This window comes from Ambystoma mexicanum, chromosome 8 (genome assembly GCF_040938575.1).
Source record: "Ambystoma mexicanum isolate Mex_15411 chromosome 8, UKY_AmexF1_1, whole genome shotgun sequence".
Classification (NCBI taxonomy): Eukaryota; Metazoa; Chordata; class Amphibia; order Caudata; family Ambystomatidae; genus Ambystoma; species Ambystoma mexicanum.
The window spans coordinates 402,247,416-402,272,102 of NC_090929.1; the positions used below are offsets into that span (position 1 = coordinate 402,247,416).

The 24,687-nt window shown below is 43.7% G+C and overlaps 1 protein-coding gene across 1 annotated transcript in view; it reads left to right on the plus strand.

Annotated features, from left to right (window-relative positions):
• C8H9orf43 (chromosome 8 C9orf43 homolog) overlaps positions 1-24,687 on the plus strand; it is a 906,643-nt gene that overhangs the window by 848,575 nt on the left and 33,381 nt on the right. Inside the window, exon 12 of the mRNA XM_069612161.1 lies at positions 14,031-14,121. Within this exon, the coding sequence (XP_069468262.1) occupies positions 14,031-14,121 (91 nt within the window). The remainder of the gene's footprint in view (positions 1-14,030; positions 14,122-24,687) is intronic.

The following is a 24,687-nucleotide window of genomic DNA, read 5'->3' on the forward strand; positions in this document are numbered from 1 at the left end:
TGTGATCCCTTTCTCTGATCTTGACATGTGTTTTAAAGACTTATCCTTTTTTAACTAACTTCCTTTGTAACCAAAGTCTCGCATTTGCAACCAATTCTTGAACTTTCGGATTCCAAACTATTAATCCTGACTCACGTGTGAACTATTTAAGTATTCTAACTGATTTGCAACTCTGGGAATTGCTTACTTTAGTCGTCGCTTCTGGAGTCTCAAATTATAGCCATGCGCTCTGCTTCTCACGTGCCGTGCCGCTCTCCTTATCTAACACACTGCACTGTTCTCAGAACTTGTGCCTGGGAGACCGTGGTAACAACTGAGGAGAAATCTTCACCTGGCGCGCTGTCCCAATGGAATCCCCATTGAAGAGAGTCGCACATGCACATGCAGTGCTGTAATGCTGGGTCCCTTACTCTACAGTTTTGGTGAATCCGTGATCTTTGCTCAGGCAGACTATGAGGAAGGCCGATAGAATGCTCACACTGAAACAGTAATATGTGCGACGCAGGAGAGGAATTATAAATATGAATTATTAAATTGATCGCCACCTCGCACATGCAAAGTTAGTAGTTACACGCGCGTTGGGCCTTACACGTTTACAGTTAATGTCAGAAAATTGAAAATGTTACCTGGCAACTACTTCAGGCATCGGTTCCAACCTAACATATATACATGAAAGTAATACACGTTTCAGTTCCTACTCTTTTCTTTTTAAAAGACAAATACAGCTGCAGTTAGCTTCCAGTTGCTGCTGTAGTCAGTACATCTTCAGTTACTTGGTTTTTTCTTCTGCTTGACCTTGTCTTGAATGTCTTTTTCTGTGTAAGTATTTTCTTAGGATATTTCTCTGGAGCTTTGAAAAACTGTGACCTTCTTTACCAAGTGTCTGGATGAAAGGAAGTTTAGAATTGTAGACAAGATTCCAAACTACCTCACAGAGGCCAAGGGATCAATCAATACTAGAACGGCTTCCTTCATCTTGAACTGGGATGACTCCTGACTCCTGCAATGTAAGGGTCAAGGAAACTTTGATTTTAGCTTTCATAAAATAAAACAAAACAGAAATTTTGAATGAACTCCCTACTTGCACCTTACCCCTGCTCTAAACTGTGAAAGACCCTTCCTGGCTTGTAAGCTAAGGGGGAGCCTGACAGCTGAGGTCCCTCTTGGGAGGCCAGTAGCTTCCTCACTACCACTGTGCCATGAAAGCTTTCCTCTTCGATCCTGGGGCACCAGACCCTTCTCTGGTGTTCAGTCGTTTCCCCGCTACCACTGCACATAGGAAGATTTCCTCTGATGCTTTTCTTCTTACTCTTGGGATCCCAGACCCTCCTCTCATTATGCCCATTAACTTCCTTGCTAATACTGGACAAGGGAAAAGCCACCTTAGCCTCTGTGCCAATCCCTGGATCCCCTCTGGTTTCCATGTACCTCACCTCACCTTACCTCTCACGGGGCTTTGGTACTTTGCCGGGACTTCCTGGGACCGGGACACACTTCTCCGGCTATGTGGGATTCTCTCCTCTGCACTCATGGTTTTGCAGAGTCTTCCTGGCTTAAGGATGCAATCTGCCTTCTTTTGGCGAGCTGAGAAGTTCGTACACATCCTCTTGCTGCTCTCTGCTTCTCTACATCTTTTGGTCGGCATTTGAAACTCCCGTTGAGGAGAATTTGGGTGCCGGCTTCTTTCCCCAACAGGACTGTATACTGCGGCTCCTGCCACCACTGCTTCTCGTTACAGCTGCTTTCAGCTCCATGGCCGAGCTTCTCCGATCTGACAGTCCTTCATTCTTTTTTATACTTTGTATCCAGTTCCTCCCAAGTGTAAGTCCTTCATAGATTCTTTTTGACTGATCTTCATGCCTCCTTGGGGCTAACTCCTACCAGTGTTATCACACTTCAAGATCTTTATGTCCCATATGTTCTTCCTTGTACTTTTGGTCTTAGGCTCTATGTTACAACGATACATAGGCTTGTTCTCAATATAGCGGCTCTGGACATTAGGGAGGGCTAGGAAATGTTGGGGAATGGCAACATTCATTGGGGTGTACCCCAGGTGATTGTCCTTATCCACAGAGGGGGGATTCCCTCCCCATGAGGTCCTCCACCATTAATCCACACCTAGCGGAACTATTGGGTAGCGGCAGCACCTTCCTAGCCTCATGGAAAAGTGCTCCTCCCTGGGGAGAATTGACGACGCCTTGTGAATTGTCAGTGCAACCATCAAATGATTTTTCCCCGACATCCCCAATATGGGGATTCCCACAAGTGGACTTATTTGTATCGCCATTCAACTTCATATATCCCCTCTTCTCAACATGCAGAGTTTGGGGCAATCAGTCTCTAAGGGATGCTTTCCTTCTAGAGTGGGGCCATTTGTATGTGAATTTCTTCCCACCCCACAGATAGCTAAGGAGCCGCAATTGCAAGATAATACATCTTACTGGCCATATTGACAATGGCTCTCACCTCAAGAAGCTCACCACTTAGGTGCTTCTGCACCATATTTGTCATATCTCTGCTCACAACAGAGAAGCCCACCTATTACCCCCTTGCCAACCATTGTTGAGCATGGCAGCATGGAACCAGAGGTCCTCATCTCTCTAGGGGGAACATGGACATTAAATAGGAAGCTTGCAAGCCCTATACCAGGGCTCGGAGCAAACATCAGTGGCTACAATTTTGCCTTTGGACATTGCGAAGAGATATCGGTCCATTACTTTCAGACTTTTATAAAGTCTTTTTTGTTACAGCATACCTCTCAAAGACAGCTATTCAGGTAGACTCACGCAAATCTTATTTTGCAGCTGGAACTTGGCAAAACTCCCCTTCTCTTTCCAACCCTGTGATCAGTGGGCACATCCATGGACTTGCCAATCTTTTTCCTCACCACGCAAACCATTTGAGCCAATGGTGACAAAAGAAAAATTGGTCACCTTTAAGGGGACAATACATGATATGATATGATATGATATGGCATTTGTAACGCGCCTATACACAAGTGTTTCAAGGCGCGACGAGGCGGGGGGGAACAAAGGGAGACAGACAACGATCCTACTAGGCCAGGTGTCATTCAGACCACGCAAGTGCAAGGGGAGAGAGGACTGGGAAAAGTGCAAGGGGAAGGGGAGAGGGGGAAAGTGCTGTAGATGGTTAGTAGAATACAAGATAATTAATAGGGCCAGCTGGTGGCAAGTGCAAGGTAAGTGCCGGGAGAAGGGGCTGTGGTATACAGAGACAGTCCCGTAGTGCAGGTAGGCAGTGCAGGGAAGAGAGGCTTGGCCAAGGACCGAGATTGGTGAGTGGCCCAGTAGCAGATTCGGTGCAGGTTCAGTGATTTTAGCAGGGGAGAGAGGGAGAGAAAGCGGAGGCAAAGAGGAAGGTTTTGAGGTGCTTCCGGAACTGGAGATAGTTCTCCTCAAGTTTCAGGGAGGCAGGAAGGCTGTTCCAGAGGGAGGCTCCTGCTGCGGAGAGAGATCTACCCCCAGCTCGTTGCTTGGAGAAGCGGCTGACCCTGAGGTAGTTGGAGGTGGATGAGCGAAGAGCTTGAGAAGGAAGATATTTAGGAAGAGAGAGTTGAAGGTATTTTGGTCCAAGGCCCCAGAAGGCCTTGTGGACAATGCAGAGGGTTTTGAACTTAATCCTCGCAGCCACTGGGAGCCAGTGTAGAGATTTCAGTCCTGGGGAGATGCGGTCCTTGGGCTTGAGGCCAAGGACAAGTCTCGCAGTCCTGTTCTGGATGAGTTGCAAAGGGCGGAGAGTAGAGGCAGGAAGATTTGGATAGAGGCTGTTACAGTAGTCCAGCTTCGAGAGAACCAGGGCTCTGGAGACAGTGAGCTTCTGGGGGAAGGAGTGGAAGGGAAGGATACCTCTGAGGAGGTGTAGCTGGTAGTGTGACTTCTTAGAGACGTCAGATATGTGAGGAGAGAAAGAGAGTGTGGAGTCGAAGATGACCCCAAGGTTTTTTGCCTTGCAGGTAGGCGCAGGAAGAGGACCAATGGGAGGCCGGCCAGAGAGCTGCAGGGAAGGAAGGAGTGGGTGTGCCGATAAGTAGAATCTCAGTCTTACTGGCATTAAGGCAGAGGTCGTTGGCGGCACACCATTCCTGGATAGCAGAGAGACAGTCAGAGATGAGGGAAGGGGAAGAGAAGGCCGAAGGTAGCCTGAAAATGAGCTGGGTATCATCCGCGTAGCACTGAAAGTTGGGACAGAGAGCGGCGATGCAGTGAGCAAGAAGTGCCAGATACTGGTTGAACAGCCAGGGGGAGAGGTTAGAACCCTGGGGGACACCACAGGTAGAGAAAAAGATGTCAGAGAGGAAGGAACCCAGTTGGACCTGGGAGGGTCGATTGGAGAGGAAGGAGGTCAGCCACGCCAGAGCCTGACCGTGATACCCAGGTTATCACGGAGGCGGTTGAGCAGGATGGTGTGGTTGACAGTGTCAAAGGCAGAAGAGAGGTCGAGAAAAATGAGAACACAGGGGGTGTTAGAGTCAAGGTTAGAGAGCAGGTCTTCACGGATGTTCAGGAGAGCAGTTTCCGTGCTTCTGCAGCTCTGAAGCCAGACTGATGGTCATGAAGACTACCAACAGATTCAGCATGGAGATTAAGCTGGGAGATGTCCAGTTTCTCCAGGAGCTTGCCCAGGAAGGGAGTGATAGAGATTGGGCGATAGTTAGCTGGGCAGGAGGGTTCGGAAGAGGGTTTCTTAAGAAGGGGGTGCACAAGGGAGTGCTTGAGGGGGGAAGGGAAGACTCCCGAGGCGAAGGAGTGATTGCAGAAGTCAGCCACGGCAGGAGCCAGGGAGTCAATGTGGTCCTTGATAGTTTTGGAGGAACAGGGGTGGACCTGTTTTGACGAGACTTTCATAGATCGGACTTGTCTCGAAACCTCGTCAGCAGAAAAAAGGGGAAAGGCAGAGAAGGAGGGAGGAGGGGTGGCTGCAGAAGGGCCAGAGGGAGAGCAGGGAATAGAGGGGGGGGGGTGATAGGAGGAGAGTGAGGACAGGATGTCCTGAGTTTTTGAAATGAAGTGAGATCCATGTTATGTACAAAGGGAGGCTTTCACATAACCAGTAGTTTAAAGGTAAAGAACCTTTTATTTGCAAGTTGATGACATAAGACGACCCCCAGCAGGAGGAGTACAATCTTCCCACTAAGGCCCTGGTTCTTCACTGGCTCTCCTTGGAACCCTGCTACATAAGATGCAGTTCTATGTTCTATAGTATCTAAGTGACAATAGACATAGTGAAGGAAATATTATACACTCATGGTTTAACAGGTAAACATTGGAAACACTGCACATCCTAACACCTCTCCTCCTTAAACATAACAAGTAACTGTGTGGGTGAGGACCCACTAAAATTGAAACCTGTAAAACACATATTGAACAACTGAAATTGAAACCTGTAAAATAAATATTATACACTCGTGGTTTAACAGGTAAAACATTGGATGCGCTGCAAGTCCTGGCACAAATCAAGAGCATAGATATATGACATCTAGTGGTTGATTAGGTAGAGTCACAAGAAAGTCCCTGTCTCCAACTAACTGAAGACAAATTAACATTGAAACGGAAAAGCCACCCTTTCCTTATTCCAAATAGCTCCTCCTTTGACCAACACTGACGAACCCAAGTCTTTCACAACTTGCTTGGGTTCAGAAAACAACGAGGCTCCTTTACGAACTTTGGTGGGGAGCTTGACTTTAATCCAATCACCCTCTTTGACCTTGAGTTCCCTACAACAATTCTTCTGATCATACCTCTCCTTGGATCTAACTCCAGCTTCAAAAATTCTCCTTTTTACACTCTCTAGATCCACATCCACCATTTTTGATTTGCCCATCCAACCTGGACATAAATGAGTATTTGGTTTTCTTCCTCTCAAGATCTCAAATGGACTCACGCCTGTGACACTATGGGTAGTTAGCCTATACTGGAACGTGCGTTCCATCACTGTTCTCACCCAATCTCCTCCAGTAGCCACCGCTATCCTAATAGCCTCCATCAGAGTCCTATTAAATCGTTCCACACACCCATTACTCTGGGGATGATATAAAGAAGTATTCACCTGCTCAATCCCATGATTCTCTAAAAATTCTTTAAACTCTCTGGAAACAAGTTGGGTCCCATTGTCAGACAAACACTTTCTTGGAAACCCTTCTCTCCAAAACAGTTGTTCCAAAAATCTGATTATACTACTACTGGATATGTCCTTGAGTACACATACCTCCGGCCATTTTGATAATAAATCTATGACTACTAATAGGTAGCTATCTCTGCCACCACCAATATTAAATGGACCGAGGAGATCCAACGCAATTTCGTCCCAAGGGACACGCGGGGACTCCCTCACTACCATGGGAACTTTTTGCACTTTCAAGCCTTTGTTTCCCTCAATACATTCCACACAGTCTTTGACTTGTTCCTCTATGTCCTTGTCGATACCAGGCCACCAAAATTCAGACCTCACAAGTCCCTTCGTCCTGGCCAGACCTAAATGCCCAACATGGGCCAACTCCAAGACAGACTTCCTCATACCGACTGGCACAACCATCTGGTGACCCTTGTATAAATAACCATCCTGAATCCATAGCTCCTCCCTCACTTTGGCAAAACCATTCATCTCGCCCCTGTGGCTCTTAATTTTACCTTCTGCAACCAGAGCAAGTACTCCTTGATATACAACATCCTCCGTGCAAGACACATCCCACTCACTTTTCTTTAATGTTTCATGCACCTGGAATATTTCTGCACTCTCCTCTGAACTTGTAAAGTCACTATCGTCAGAAATTTCCCTCTGGACAGATCTAGACAAGGCGTCTGCAACCACATTAACCTCCCCCTTTACGTGGAGCATGGTATACTGTAACCCTTGCAATGCCGTGACCCATTTCATAATGCGTCTTGACACTCCCTCCAAACCACCTTTTGTAAAAATTCCAACCAAGGGTTTATGGTCAGTGCAAATGGTGAAACTCCTCCCCCACAAGAATCTTTTAAATTTCTCGACACCCCAAACGCATGCTAGAGCCTCCTTCTCAATAACTGAATATCTAGATTCTGGGCCCTTCAAAGACCTGGACGCAAAAGCCACAGTCTGTAAACCTGTCTGATCCTCCTGCATCAGAACAGCCCCAACACCATAATCACTGGCATCAACAAAAAGCAATGTGGGTTTACTTTCCTCAAATATTTTCAAAATGGGAGCATTGACAATAGCCTCTTTTATCATCAAAAATTCTTTCTTGCACCGGTCACACCATTTAAAAACGACTCCCTTGCGAGTGAGAAATCTCATATTCCTCGACATTTCTGCTAACCCCTTGACAAATTTGCCGTAAAACTCCACCAGTCCCAAAAATGATAGTATGTCCCCTTTAGACTTAGGCTCCTCCATTCTTTTTATGGCCTCAATAGCCTCCTCCTTGGGTCTAACCCCTTCCCCAGTGATCTCATGACCCAGGTACACCACTTTGTTGGCTTTAAAAGTACATTTTTCCAAGGCAACGGTGAGGCCTGCCTCCTTCAAAATATCCAAAACTCTTTTCAAACGAACATCATGCTCCTTCTCATCGCTCCCACATACAAGAACATCATCCTGATAACACATCACCCCTTTTTCACCCCCAAGTAATTTATGCATAATACTCTGAAACACACTTGCGGCTGAGACCAAACCAAATGGCATGCGAACACACCTGAACAATCCAATCGGGGTGATGAAGGCGGTGAGATCCCTGGAATTAGGGTGCAATTCAACCTGATGGTAGGCCGATTTAAGATCTAGTATGGAGAACACTTTTGACCCAGCTACTCCCACCATCAGATCATCTATTCGGGGAAGGGGAAACCTGTCTGCCACAACCATGCTGTTTAGATGTCTAAGATCTATACAGAGCCTCAAAGACCCATTGCCTTTTCTGACTACAACTATAGGACTGACCCATTCAGATGCTTCTATCTTTTCAATGACACCATCTCTTTCCATTCTCTTGAGTTCTTCCTCTACATCTCCTCTAAGAGCAAGAGGAATAGTTCGCAGTTTTGCAATCTTAGGGACAGCTCCTTTCTTTAGGCGAATTACATGTACAAAGCCCTTGAGACACCCCAATTTCCCAGATAACGTGGTTTGTATCTCTGTGGGCTCTCCTCCCGCAACAGACATTACCTGCTCGGGATGACTTGCCTCAAGCCTTATCTTCAATTCAGCTTGATCACTCCATGACAACAATTCACCCCCTCTGTTGGTAACATACACACAACCTTTGGCCTTCCTGTCCTTAAACTGTAATTCAGCATCAAAGCAACCTATAATATCTATGGGAACATCTCCATAAGCATTTGCTTTAACAGTATTTTCCCACAGAGTACAACTATCGAATTTGTTCCTCCACACTTCCGCACTTATCAAGGTGTAGTCAGCACCACTATCCATTAGCATGCGTACGGGTACACCTCGAATTACAACCTCAGCATAAGGTTTCTGCATTTTCACTCTGCCATTGACAGCATTCACTGTAAATACCACTTCTCTGCCATCCTCACAATATGACTCATCTTCATAACTTGCACTTATTTCATGCACTTGATTTGACCCAGCATTAAAATTTCTACAACATCGGGCAATGTGCCCTCTCACACCACACTCATTGCATATGATATGAATAGCAAAGCAATCCTTATCAGAGGCTATATGCGACAAGCTTCCACATCTAAAGCATCTTCTCCCTGGAAAACCTCTGGATTGTCCTGAATCCCTAACCATCTTGAAAGAATTCATGTCTTTGGGAATCCCTCTGCTATCTTTTGCAGGAACCCATTGACGCCATCCTCTGCCAGTTGCCGGTCTGTTCTCTTCGCTCCTTTTAGCATTCTGCGAGGCGCGTCTTGGATTCCACGTACTCTGCCTCTGAACAACCTTTGACACCTTCAGCACTGAACCCTGACTCTCATCCAACTTGGGTTTACCATTGTTCACAGTATCCGATTGAAGAACTTCAATGCACTTATCTGTGTGTTCCACCATTTTCGCTATCTCAATTGCTCGATCCAAAGTGGGGTTCCTCTCTTTCCATAGTTCTTTCCTAATACTGTCATTGGAACATTTAATCATTAGCTGGTCTCTCAAGTGCTCATCCTGACAGTGAGTGAATTTGCATTTCACTGCTAAGCCCCTTAATGCCGTGACAAAATCCTCGATACTTTCCCCATTCTTCTGCTCTCTCGTGGCAAATTTATATCTTTCCAATATAATGTTCTCCTCCACTCTAAAATGCCTGTCCAGTTTGGCTAATGTCCTTTCATATGGACCAGCATCCAAAATGTCAGAAGGCTCCGGCAATCTCTTTAAGACCTCTTGGCCTGCAGTTCCCAAACAGTGAAATAGCAATGCCTCCTTGCGCTCATTGGAGTAGTTGGCACCAAACACTGCTAAGGCATATTTGCTGAATCCTTCCTTCCAGTCTTCCCATCTAACCCTGGGTTCACCTGGCACTGCCAGAAAAAACACAGGAGCAGGCACATTTGCCATGTCTCAAAGTTGCAGAATAGAATAACAAGCTTGCAATTCTGGTTTAACCAATAGAGCTCCCACCCAATCAGGTAGGTGACACTAATTAAAAGATAGCTGCTTGGTTATGTACTCACCCTGGAGCGCCTCACCAGGGTCATCGGCGGCGACTCCTTTCTCAACCTTGCTCAGTGTGGGGCCAGGGTGTCCAATGGCCGCTCAGAAAACACACAACCCAAAATCCAATTATAAAAGTGCCAAAGCCGTGTCTTTGCCAGCCCAGTCTCCACAAGTTCAACAAAATTGCAGGGGTCCAATTCCAGCTCCCACAGACCACGGAGCCTCCAGGGGTTTTCCTCTGGCGCTAGCAATGTCCCTCCGGTGGATGCCACACACTGGATGTCAGGCCGTCAATAATCCACTGAAAAAGGCCCTCCCTCAGGCAAGTCAGGCTGGCTCCGCTCCACAGCCAGCACACTAGATCTGTAGAAAAGGCGCTGGGGGTCGTCCTCCGGGTCCCAGTCAAAATCCTCGTCGCCAAATGTTATGTACAAAGGGAGGCTTTCACATAACCAGTAGTTTAAAGGTAAAGAACCTTTTATTTGCAAGTTGATGACATAAGACGACCCCCAGCAGGAGGAGTACAATCTTCCCACTAAGGCCCTGCTTCTTCACTGGCTCTCCTTGGAACCCTGCTACATAAGATGCAGTTCTATGTTCTATAGTATCTAAGTGACAATAGACATAGTGAAGGAAATATTATACACTCATGGTTTAACAGGTAAACATTGGAAACACTGCACATCCTAACAATCCATCCATCAGATGGATCTGCATGATCCAGGCCATCTGTGCAGAGGAGTCCTTTACTGTTTTTGACAAAGCAAAGGTAAACCTTAGGGGCCCATGCTACATTCATTCTAAAGATTTTGACTGATTTCCATCTTCACAAGACAGCAATCAATCGCAATCAGAGCAGATTTATTATAGCATCAGCGATTGAAGCATAACGTATAACACATAACACATATAAAAGTAAACAATCCAAACAGTCCATACATTATTTGCATAACTAAAATAATACATCTAAACCTTGGAAAATCTGTGAAATGTGGCTTTTAAAAAAACTATTGTAGCATAATTCTCATTTCAATATATCAACCCATCTAATAAGAAAAATATAAAGTTCCAGTGCTGTTTCCCGAATACACTACAATTCAAAATATTAGCAGTGTTAGTTTGTTAGCAAGTGGTCTCCTAGGAATTCATTGGATTTACAAACATCCTTCTTTCTATACTGTGATGAATCCTGCAGAGTCATCACAAAGTCCCAGCCTAAAGTGTCCTTCTATGTGGCCAGGGAATGCAGATGCTACCTGGTCCTAAACCTGTAGGCGGTACCAGGGGCGAGGAGCACATGGGAGGAGAAGGCTGTCATGGGAATGTGGTGACTCAGTCAGGAGAGACGCAGTATTCATCCTCTTCTGAGAATGAAGGTTTATTCATGCCTCAGAACTTTAGGCCATATTGTCACCTTAGGTCCTCCCCTCCTAGACTTACCCAAAGTACCAAGTGTAAACCCCTTCTATGGAAACATGAAGATGAGATATATCAGAGTGAAGGTATTAAGGTTGCTACCTTTAGTAGTGTTGACCTTCCCAAATGTTCAAGTAGTAAACCTAAAAGAGAACCTATAATTCCCTTAGAATCTTCCTTTAGAAATATATCACATACATTCCCTAAACAAACTGGAGTAAAAAGAGCCTTTAAAGAAAGTAGGAACATTATGGACTTCAAGTCCCATACTGCACCTAGTACAGAGACGAGAAAGAGGGGCACAGAGCCACTAGACAGCAGTGAGCCGTCTAGTTGTTCTAATGACCCACACCAGAGCGGGACCTTTAAATATTTCAAGGCCTGTCAGGTGCAAGTCAAAAGAACGCTGTGGGAGCAGAAGCAGCAGGGGTTTTTGAAGCAGCAGGAGAAAGTAGAGGCCTGCCTGGCCAGGTTGCCAGAAGAAGGAAGCTGTGCTGAAGGTTTGTCAGAGGTCGGAGTACCCTGGAGATGCAGAGGACGCACAGTGGGAAGCAGTGGTGAGCTCAGCTGTCCCGAAGGATAGACTCGATCTCCGTGCCCGATTAAGCACTCTGGTGTGAGCATTGTCCTTGAGCACGTGTTGAGCTGTGGGAGCTGTAGCGAGACGCAGCACGTACAGCAAGAGGCTGACAGTGACTGTACACCGCGAGGGAAGACCCGACAAGCAGCAAACCACAATAAGCGGGTCAGGAGGCGAGCTCAAGCGAAACCAGTGAGTTGTCCTGATCTAGGTTACCCCATAGCGCTCCATCCCAGACCGCTTCAAAAGATAGCAGTTTTTTTTGAATACCAAACATTTAAAAGAAAGCAGATTGAATGTCATTACCCAAAAGGGAGACTGCGAACAGAAGGCAATGATGACCCACACCAAAAGGGGGAAATTGTTAAACAAGGTGACTGCGACTTGCCTGAAAAGAGACCCAATAAGAGAAGGTTGAAACTAGCATTGCCCAAGCCAAAGAAGGGCGAATATAAAAAGGGGAATACAGTTTTCCCAGCGAAAGCTATCCCAACAAGAGACATTATTAGTACACACCGTGGGTAATAATAAGCAGCGCTCAGATACCTGAGGGTTCATAGTGCTATATAAATGCGAAACTATTATTATTATTATTTATTACCTGCCTTGCCAAAGCCTAGAGATATCAAGGCAGATTGAAGGTCGCAGTCATTAAGTTGTAAAACACATTTCCAAAAGCTACTAGGTTGTGGGGAAGGTGCTAAGAGACAGCAGGAGAGATGCCCTCCTTGTGAAAGAGACCAAGGGGGAGAGAATTGTAACCTGCATTGCCAATGGCAAAGAAATGCATATCAGAATTATTGGGCCTCATTACAAGTCTGGAGGTAACCCACTGGTGCTACCGATGGGTTGCCGCTGGACTGAAACACTGTTTCTGCTCCCTGATCTCCTGGTACCACCAGGACATTATAAGTGCTGGCAGCCCGGGATATCAGGTGCTGGAAAATATTAGTCCCCATTCAGACCTGCTGGGCGCACAGGCTCAGGAAAGCAGGGTTGTACTCTGCCGGACCGGAAAGGGTGCTGGTACGTTCCTACCGGCACCCTTATTTCCAGACCGGCAGACTCGTAATGAGGCCCATTGTCCTTCTGTGCAACATTTGTATAAAAAGAAGTTATAACACTGACTGCCCAACAAAAATAGTTAGATTCCCCGATAACAATTGAAGAAACTTATCACAATTAAATCCCTAAATATTAACAAGGGATTGAGGGTGAATGTATTTATGAGTCCATACTATAGGGATTTTTCAACTATATTGGCCCCCAAGTGGACTCGAGGGTCCACAAAATGGAAGCCAAGTGTGTCCCGCAATAGCCCCACCTATGCTGATGTTAGCATAAGGGCCATGGGGGCGTCCCCCACTAGTGCGTGAGCAAGTGGTCCATTTTGTATAGAATGTATGGAGGGAAACGTCCCTTCACTCCCTCACAGTAGCTAGCCCTCATCTAAATATGGCCTTATATGATTTACAAAAAGGATTCTTATTGGCAGTGATGGCAATTCAAGGGAAACCATAGTTGTACACAGAGGTGTTGCTAGGGAGGGGCTGGCGGGGCTATAGACCGTGTCTTTTGGTTGTAGTGCTGGATAGATGTTTAGGGACTGCAACCAAAAGGCTGGCTAGCCCCTACAGTCTCGACATGAGTCTAGCCCTGGATCTTTTACAAACCTAGCAACACCCCTGGTTTTATACCCATCAAAAAAACTAATAACACCACAAAGAGTAAATTGTCAGGCTAGGAAGCCTATTTACATATGATTGGAGTAAGTACAACAGACAAAAGATATGGAGTAAATTGTGGAACACATGAAGACTTTTACTTAAGCAATGTTTTCCTGGTAGTCTGTATTGAGAAAATACCAGTGTGATGTCATCAAGATTTCTAAAGTAATAACAGATGAATATGTCTCGAAGAGGTTGCATTGAAGGATTCATGCAATAATTGCCATTCATAATACACTTATGTGCAAGTGTGAAGGTTCGCTTTTCCACACACACACTGTTTAAAATATATGTATAAATGTTGTTTTGGGATTCTTCACTACAAAGAAACATTCAAAAAGCTTGGAATTTAACTCACGTATTGTGGAAGTACTCAGTTACAGACCATCCCTTGCCAACATGGTAGGGCCTAGCTCGGGTTTAATTAGACAAACAGGTAGCCAATGCTGTGTTAGGTGATGTGGGGAGTTGGTGCTTTTCCCATACTTGGTTTTTCTGTTTGCACTTAGACAAATATGTGACAGTTGCACAGGAAAAAAACAATGCTTGATTTACATTAGCCTTCTTTGATATATCTGGGTCAAAGAATATTCAACAAGTACTACAAATTTGATGCGTTGAAATGTTGTGGTATTTGATCATAGAAAACCTGAAACCCAAATATGTTTTATGTTTTTAAGGCTATGCTGAGTGAATTCTCTGAAGAGGAAAGCCACGCTGAGGGTACACATGAGGCATTGGACTTGAAGGATTCTGGGAAATCAGCGACTGGTATGTGATGATTGGAATTTTGGAGTTAAAATGGGAAGAAAAAAATCTGTTTTATAGACTGAGCATTCAAGATATGGCAGTGTGGTTTCATAGACTTTACATTCAAGATAAGGTGGGGGGTTCACAGACATGGATGTTACGACACTGGAACACTTTCACTCGCCTGGATTTTAGGACAAATGGCTATAGATCCCCCATATCAAGTTTTCAGGTGTTGGGTGGTTTTCATTTTTATACGTTTCTATACATGAGTGTTTGTATATATGGGGTTCATAAAACCTAGTTGGGAAGCTACAGAGTGCTATACACAGGGGACACACTCACGGCATTACAAATATAGGCAGGGGTAGCAGAAGTATGTTTAATGGGGGATCTTCAGAAAGGTAGAAAGCAGGGTTGAGTGGAGTGATCAGTGATTGGCGAGATGTTCTTTGAGGAGTTGTTTATCTAGGTCCCCCATGAAGTGGGCGATTGAGGGGGGCAGTCTTATCTGATAACTTGTGCCAGATAAACAGAGCATAGCAGGAAAGGCTGTGTCCTATTTTCTTCCCTCTTGAAGTTATTTATTTCCAGTCTGGCTATGTTGTGGCTTATAGTAGTTTGTTGGCCCCCCGAAATTGAGAGTTTCTTGCCACAGAGTGGTGTGTTGGTTGTGACAGCTTTGTAGTTAAGGCAGGAGGTCTTAAACATAACATAACATAGCAGGTGTATTTGTAAAGCGCACGTTCACCCCCGAATGGGCATCTTGGCGCTAATAACAGATGTTTACTGTTAGCCAAATTAATGGTACTCAAACATCATGCATGTTTAAAAGGTTAGCCAGTGCGACACATTGAAGATGCGAGTGATATGGCCACATTTTCATGGTTCAGTCATGAGATGTGGTGTGGTGTGCTAGACAGTGTTCAAAAGGACCACAGTGGCATCTGGGTCTCCTGCGAGTAGGGAGTTGCCACGATCAAGGTGTAAGATTACCAGGACTTTCACAATTGTTCTGAAACCCATGGAAGGTGTAAACCCATTAAGCTTTCTGACAATCAGCCAATCCTGCATTTGTGGCTGTTTGTGGGGTTTCCAAAGAGAAGGAATCTGTTCTTGGTTGAGTTGAGGTGCAGGCAGGCACTTGAAATGAGAGGCAGACACAGAGTTGTAAGGTGTTCAACATTAGTCATTTTTATTCAAATTAAAAGGCTTTGGATAAAGGCCTTTCTGTCCCTGTCCTAAAGAAAGTTTCCCTGCCTAGAAACAAGCTGCCCTTGTGTCCAAAATGTATCTGACCTCACACTAACATTGAACAAAAAGAGGTGCAAGGTAAATGTTTCTGCTTTAAATTCAGCAAAATGTGTGCAAAACCCAAATGTGTAAATCCAACAAAACAATCCTTGTATCCAGGGGTTGATTCCCTTCCCTTCCCCTGAACTGTCTCATTGAAAGTGTTCTGCTCAAACATTGTTCCTTTAAGATTAGTAGAAATGTCTGCACCACACAACGCCCTCCCAAGGATGATGGAGTGTCTTTTTCAAATAATGGTGTTTTAAAGGATGGTAAAAGTGTCTTTTCTACACAGCACCTTCAAAATTATGTTTTCCTGGCGTACTCTCCTGCCGGAATCCCCCTCTGGGTTTGCAGATCCCCTGGTGTACTCCTCTGCCAGGTATCTTTTCCCCAAAGGCTCACTGTTTAGTGCACTTCTTTCACTATGTTTTATGACTTCTTCTGGAATTATAACATAGTTGTACTCCTTCACTGTTTATACTTTGTCTCTGGGTATCACTTGTTCCAACTTCCCCCATACTGTCATTTTAAATTTGGAGACTTGTTCAATCTTTGTCTGTCAATTTCATTTGTATTGTTCATTGGCTTGTGGCAATACTTGTTCCAATCATCCCCATATTGTCTTTTCATATATGAACATATGTACAGTGCTTGCCCTTCAACTTCATCATTAGTGTTCAATTGCTAATCACAACTCTTACTCCAGATTTCCCCAGGATTCATTCAGGATTCATCACATGCCCTTCCCCTAATGTCGCTTGTTTTCATAGCCCCTGATGGGAATCGGGAAAGGAAATCCACATTACCCTGTTCTTTTCCTTTTCAATATTCTACAGTGAAACAATAGGGCTGTAAATCAAGAAACCAGGACATGACTCTTGCATTAGTGTCTTAGCAAAGGCTTAACCACTTTAATGGGGCATGGTCTGTGACAAGTCAAAACCTTATATCAGATAATTTTTAAGGTAGGTTATGGCCCACTTAATAGTCTGGGAGTCAAGTTCAAGAGTCGCATACTTTTGCTTGCGAGGAAATAATGCCTACGTATATAAAGGACAGGGTATTCTGTACCATCATGACTCTGTCAAAGAACCACGCCTAAACCTGTATGTGAGGCATCCGTTTGTAGAATGAATTCGGTATTGAAGTCTGCCACCTTCAATACAGGTTCACTACACAAGATATGTTTCAATTTATCAACACATGTGAGCTTCAGGGCACCACTTGATTTTCTGAGGTTCAGCATTTCTGAGTTCATCAGTCAGAGGAGAGGTTATGGATGAGAAATTAGGAATAAATAGTCTATAATATGCAACTAACCCTAAAAAGGCTCTTAACTCTTTCTTGGTTTTGGGAGAAACGATTTCTTTAACTGCTTTGAGTTTTTCAGTCTGGGTTTGAACTAGTCAATTTCCTACAAAGAACCCAGGATCGTTAACTGCAGACCTAGCAAGATGATATTTTTTGGGATTTGAGGTAAGTCCCGCTTTTCTCAGGGCTTATAGATAGTACATATGTTCTTGCCAGGTTTTGCTATGCATGATATCATCATCAATATAGGCTCCACAAACAGAAGCATAAGGTTGAAGAATTTGATCCATTAACCTTTGAAAGATAGCTGGAGCTCTGTGAAGATCAAAAGGTAGTACTTTCAAATTAAAAAGACCCAAAAGGAGTGGAAAAAGCTGTTTTCGGTTTATATACAGGCTTTATTGGAACCTGTCAGTAGCCTTTAGTCAGATCAGTGGTGGAGAGATATTTTGCAGCACCCAACCCATCAATAAGGTCATCAATTCTAGGCCTGGGGTAACTATCAAATAGGGAAACCTAGTTGACCTTTCTAAAATAAATGCAAAATCTACACGATTTATCTGATTTAGTGACCAATACACTAGGGGAAGACCAGGGGCTTTGAAAATGTTCTATCAGCCGTTAGCATTGTTTCCAACTCTTTCGGAATGACATTCTTTCTCTCAGGTTTTCAATATGGTTGTAAATGAATAACCTTTACTGGAGGAGTACAGATACAATGATATACCCCTTTTACTGTTCCTGTCTGTTCTGTAAACATCAGGGAATTGTTCCAAAAGGTCCATTGAGTGTGGTCTTTGATTTTGTGCCAAATCTGGAGGGATAGAGTATTGCTTTTATTCCCTTCAGATAATAGTCTAGTTAACATCACTAAGGTGTCCTCAACAGGATTCTCTCTCCATTCCTTAAGAAGATTTACATGATAAATTTGAGTTTAAATTAAATTCTTGTATGGTTGTAAGACTCGATAGTTGGAAGGTCTGATTTGTTCTATAATCTCATAGGGCCCATGCCATCTAGGAAACATTTTACGTTCTGAGGATGAAAGAAAGAATAACACTCTCTGACCAACAGAAAAGATTTTAACACGCTTTTTTATCAGGATATTCCTTCGGCTGTTCCTGAGTTCTAGTAATATTAATCTGTACTATGGCTGGAATAGCTGCCATATGTTCTTTCAGTAGTTGAGCAGTTTGCGATAATGGTAGAGAGACCTTCTCCCGTTCTTCCCATGTCTCTCGTAACATATCCAAAACATCTCTTGGTTCTCTGCCATATAACTCAAATAGGGAAAATCCTGTAGAAGATTGTGGGGTTTTTCTAATGGCAAAAAGGGCAAATGGTGTCATAAGATCCCAATTCTTCCCATACACTTATACCAGTTTTTTCAGAATATGTTTTACGGTCTTATTTATTGAATCGTTCAACCAAACCATCAGTTTGGGGGTGATAGATAGAAGAATGCAAAGTTTTAATCTGAAGAATCTCTTTCACTGCTGTCATGAGTTTACTCATAAAGGTAGATCCTTGATCGGTCAGAATTTCCTTTGGCAATCCAACTATTGCGAAAAAGGGAATTGAAGTTTTAGAACTTGTTGTGAGGTGTGATTCTGCAAGGGAAAAGCTTCAGGATGACATGTTGCGTTGTCTAATATCACCAATATGTAGCAGTTTCCCAAATTTATGGTTCTAGGGGTCCCACTATACCCATAACTATACATGTAAAAGGTATGTCGATAAGGGTAAGGGTTGTAAGGGAGCTGGGGGAAGCATCTGAGTACTTGGTTTCTGACAAAGGACATAAGTACTAACACAATTCTTTATATCAGCATATGTTCCTGGCCAATAGAATCGATTCACAATTTAGCTTGGATTTTAGTTGTTCCTGGATGTCCAACCATCAGATGAGAATGATCAATTTCCAAGACAATGGTTTTATGACTCTTAGGTACCACTATTTGTTGACTAGGAATACCATCAGGTCCAACATCTCCCCTATATAACAAACCACATTTTTAGAAGAAAAAAATGGTCCTCCTCTATCCCACCATTCCACTTCAGGTAATATCTGAAGAAAAGGTTCTGCCAGTAAAGGATCATTTCTTTTGGCAAAAGCAGCTAGGTCGGGAATAACCTCAGATTCTTCTCTGCTTTAGGGATAGGTTTTTCTGCTGGTCTAATGGGAGGCTACATATTGGCTTCTCCAAGCCCTTTTGTTCCTCTCCCAGTTTCATCACACCCCTTGATTTCTTAGGGTTTAGGAAATAGAGCCTTCTCTAAAATCCCTTAGGCTATTCTCTCACCAGACTTAATTTGGTAGAGTTTCTTTCCATTATTTTGTATCAACACCTTTACATCTCCTCTATTATCAGGGTCTATGACTCCAGCCAATACGTCTAAGCTTTATTGCCAGTCCAAATCTGACTTAGAGGCCAATCTAATGTTACTTTGGAGGGGAAATAAGGACCAGGTGAGTAGCTAATAAAGCTCGGTCCCCAGGCTGGATCAATTCTCCCTTACTGCTGCATAAGTCAAATCCTATAGACTGCTCAGTAGCAATGGTAGGATCGGAAGCTCTTACTATGTTTCTCAAATTTAAATTTTCCCCAGTTTGTGTCAACTGAATCCAATCCCAACTCTGACACCATATATGAGGTGTAAGGTCCCAGTTCTAGCTTCCTGCAGGACATGAAGATGGCCCCACAGACCCCCCCTGCTTCGCCTACTCTGCAATCCTCAATTCAAAAATTACAGGGCCGACAACCCTGAGGGGAAAGGGGAAGTGGATAAAATAACAAACCAGGTCCTGTTGCCGTCTCTGGAAAATTAATCTTTTCCATGCTTTTGATCTTTCCCCTTCTCTTCTGAGAATTCACCCCACCTGTAGCCTATTGTACCTGATAGCCTTTACTGATTGCTGAAAGGCTGTAAACAAATATCCCTCTAGATGAAACTGCTTTTATCTTTCTTTATACCCAGGATGTACTTATTAACTACCAACCAGGGTCTTGTGTGTCTTCTCTTCTCATTACTTGCACCATAGTTCAATTATTTGATTCTGTGTTTTTTTCCATCATCAATTCTGAAAATTGCCTCAACTTTCTTTATCAAGTTCTGTGGTTTTTTTAATGCCCCTAAAATGGGGATGACCATTTACTTTCAGTTAATTTCTAAACTTGTCAAACATAAACAATGCTTTAAAAACTTAATGGGAACTGTTAGATAAGCTGGACTGTGACCCTGGTCTAGGCCGCTTACTAGTTTTCAGCCCCAAAAAAAAAGAAATACGAACTCCAAACCTTCTTTACATTGTAACCAACTCGCTGGGCTTTTCGGAACTGTCACGGGAGACCGTGGTAATTCTGAGGTGAGGAATGGAGTTTATCTTCTCTGACGCGCAGCCGATGATCACGCGCAATAAAGATTACTTGCCGCAATGCCGGGAATTAGTATATTATTAATTAAGTGTTTGCCGCCTCGCGTGCTCAGGAAATGAAAATGTGCGCTTGTAAAGAACACATTAAAGATAATGTGCTCAAACTGGCAACTTCATGTAAAGTAACGATGTTTATCTCTTGAACAACACACACACGCACACGCACACACACACACACACACACACACACACACACACACTTACACACTTACTTTAGAAAGTGAATACAAACAAGAGCTCCTAAGGGGAAAGCTGACAGTAGACCCTCCTGACTGATGAACTGATGGGAAACCTGACATGAGGGATCAGAAATGAGAGGCAGACATTAGTCATTTTTATTAAAATAAAAGGGTTTGGATAAAGGCTTTTCTGTCGCTATTCTCAAGAATGTTTCCCCTGCCTAGAAAGCTCAAACTAAAACAAGCTGACTGTGGACCCAAAATGTTTCGGACCCTTGTGGAAATACATATTAAATGAACACCAGTTATCTTTCCTCTGTAAAACAATGTCACACCACAGTTCAGCGAAATCCCCAACAAACTCTGTGTGTGTGGTAAGTTGCAGGCACTGCTCTCAAGCTATGAAATAGCTTGCGATCAAATAATCATGCACAAATTCCAGCAGGTGGTGACCCCCCTCCCCCCGAGCTCAGGCTAAGGATAGATAAAACAATAAAACTCATGTTGAGCCTCACCCTGCGTGTCTATTTGTATTTCACTATAATTACTCACTGAACTTCATTCACCCTGTCAATGAGTTACCTTTGAAGGACCCTGTGTTATTTCCGTGTCATGTTAACGGAGAGCACTAGTGAAACATATATTGCCTATCTCTGTGCCAGTACTTTGTTGATGCAAATAAATTATCTGTGACCATCTTATTCTGTGAAGGTGTCTCATTCTTGATTTATATTCCAGGCGGGAGAACCAAGGTACTCAAAGCTTTACTTTAATTTGCATCTTTTTTTACAAATGGCAGCCCAGATGGACCTCATCGGCTAAATCCAGAAAGACTATCTACCGCGATTGAGAAAAGACAACAGATGACAAACTACCATGGAGCGCACTGCACGATTTGGACTGTGTTTTCCTGCAGCCACGGTCTAAGACATACCTCACCAGATTTCCTGACACACTCATTTACCCCGACCGATGTCCTTGCCTGGAGTAGCATTTTTGCTTTAGAGACACCGGCACAGACTTGACTGAGTGAAATGAAACGAGTAACTACAGATTAACTGTTGTGATGGGTGCTGATTGGAACGTGTTATTAATATGTGCTATATTTTTCTTTTCTACTGCAATATTTGGGTACCACTGTTTTAAGTGACCCTAGGCATATTGCAACCTTATGATCATGGGAAACATGGGGAATGCTAGCACCAAATGTTGTGGGCGTTGAAATGCTTAAATAAAATTGAACAGCATGTTCCGACTCCCCCAGAGGGTTCCCCGGGATGGGAATTAATGGTTAAAAGAAAGGACTGGTGGTATTATTATTGAAGGAATGCCACTGATATACTGTTGACAATCCCAATTCACAAATTCCAGAGCATGGGACTATTGACTTTGAAAAATTAGGGTACCTCAGGGAAAGGTTGTCAGCAGAGGGATCAAAGGAAATTAGATCACTTCAGTGGGAAACAGAATAAATGGGAAGATTATGCTGGGCGGACAGCAATGAGGGAAGCACAGTTAAAAAAGGGAAGCCACAGTCAGAACAAGATAAGGCTAGGTAATATGTATGATCAACAGAAGTTAAAAGAGGACTTGGAACAGGATGACAGAAATACTTATTCATGAAAAAAGGCTTATGTTGTCCATAGGCCTCGGACAGGCTTCTGTACCCTCCGAGTATTCAGAACCAGACCCCTTGCTGGAACATTTATTGACTAAGGGACCTCTTCTGCCTCTATGTAATGTGGATGATAAGATAGACACAACTGGTGAGGATGATAAGGGACCTTCTACTCGGGGTTCCATACTTCCAGAAAGCCGGGTACGCATTGAATCATGGTTGGAAGAATGGATTAGGGGATTAATGAAGGGACCAGTCCAGGCAAATAATATCATTGTGCATGAGTTATCTGGATTATGTTTGTGAAATATAAAAAACATAATGGCAGTCAGAGGTCTCTTGAGGAGTGGATTTTGCCTGACCAGTGTGAAGAAATAGACTGCAGGAGCAAGAGCTTTAACTTAAATGAATTGTGGTGTGAACATGGAGTTCAAATCTTACTTGAGTGACTTGCAAAAGCCCCCGTTTCTACTAATCAGCCCCCTATGAGGAAGTTCCGGGGTCTAGCTCAGACCATCCGACTTATCATGTACATGTACCATGGAATAGGATGGAGCTGTTGTCTTTTACCAAAGATTTTCCTGACATCAGACAGAATCCTGAACAGTGGTATAATCAGACTAACAAAACTGTATGCACAGGCCCATTAACGTTAGGGGATATTGACCACCTTTTTCATGCATATTACCTCCTGACATATGGAGACCGTGTAGGAAACAGAATAGTGAAGAACCATCATTCAAGTGGGAGACTTTGGAAGAAAGGGAAGTAGTGAATTTTAGTGGGGGGGCAGGGAAATTGCATGAGGACATATTGGCCCTAACTGAGGCTGTTATCAAAAGAATTGAGCAAATAGTGCCCTGGCAACAAATGAATTTGGATAAATGAACCACCTCTAGACAGGACAAAGGCAAGTCGGTAGAAAAGTACTTTGCAAGGAAGTATGGATCTAGGTACCATAGAAGGGCAAAAAGCCTTTTGTTCACATTTTGTGGAAGGACTGCTCCCACAAACATATGAATCAACATGGCCCATGCAGACTGCAGCTCAAATTTTGACTATGGCCAGATATTATGCAGATAGGCATTCAAAAAGAAAAGTGTGAAAAGGAAAGAAAAGATTTAAAGACCAATATATTAATGCAGCAAGCATTTCCAGAACAAGGCAGAGGGAGAGGTATGTCACAAGGAAGAGGAATGTATAGAGGGGGAGGGGTAACTGCTCCTCCAGCATACAGAGGAAGAATAGTGAATGATGGAGGCCATTACTGCAAGAGCCCAGATCATTGGATTCGGGGATGTTGCAAACATACAAGGGTAAGAGGAAGGTCTGTGGGACGAGAAGTAGTAAGAGGAAGTGAGAGTCAGTTTGATGGTAACAATATGGAAAACCAGGGCCAAGAACAGTCCAATTATTTTGATCTAAGGCAGGACAGCAGTATTCTGCCAGGGACTATTATGAAGACCAGCCATATTCAGATTACTATGCAACATAGGGATGCCCAGGAGAGGGGAAAGGCAGAGTCCAAATACCTGTGGACCCCACATTGCTGAAAAGAAGCAGAAGTTCATTTTAAATACAAACTAGTGCATTCAATACCTCTCTCTGTGAAAATGAACACCTCTATGGGATTTTCTAATTATCCAGTCCACAGACCAGCATCGGAGCCCATTCGCTTTCAGATAGGGCCCATTTCTTGCATGGCTCAGTTTGTTGCAACAGATAAAAACTTTAAATCTTTTGGGCATGGACGCATTGAAACGATTGCATGCAAACTTTTATTGTTCGCCGGATGGCATCTACCTCGCTTGCTCTCCTGAATCTTTCGCTAAATGTTATGTTTCCACCACTAACACTTTACTACCCGAACTTGAGAAAGGGGATAAAAGCGTGCGAGCGTCAGGTAAAAACGAAGTACGATGCATGGCAGTAAATCCCATTCAAATTCACGTTAAGACCAATGTCATACTCCAAGGATACCCCAATACAAATCATCCCAGGAAGAATTAGTAGGGCTAAGAAGAGTAATTAAAGATTTACTGGATAAAGGGATAGTTATAGAAATAGCAGGGAGCCCATGTAACAGCCCAATTTTGCCTGTTCAGAAAAAAAGGGATGGCAAGGAAGGATCAATTATTGCATGGAGAGTGGTGATAGATTTGCGCATTATCAATAAAATTGTGGTACCACAGTTCCCAGCTGATCCAGGTAACATCACTTTTTACTATGGTTCCTCCCTCGCACAATGCCTTATGGTTGTGGACTTAAAGAATGCATTTTTCAGCATTCTAATACATGAGAACCGCCAGTACCTTTTTGGCTTTAGCATAGACGGTCGCTTTTACACATTTTGTAGAGCACCCCAAGGATATATGTAGAGCCCAAGCATTTACAGCCAAGCATTGAAAACAAAATTGGACACTTAAACCCCATCTCCAGGCACTGTTATTGCAGTACGTTGAGGACCTACCTATAGCAGCAGATACCAAGGAAAGGTGTGTGGACTGCACCAAGCACCTGCTAGAGTTTCTAGCTCCTTTGGGACAAAGTTTGCCCAAATAAGTTACAATTGTGTGCGCAAAAGGTCACTTATCTAGGTCATTTACTTACTAAGGGAGAGACAAGATTGCACCCTCAGCAAATACAAATGATACTTGACATGTCAGTACCCAGCACACAGCAAGAGGTTAGAGGATTTGTGGGGATGACTTCATTCTGTAGACAATGGATTCCAAACTTTTCTTTGT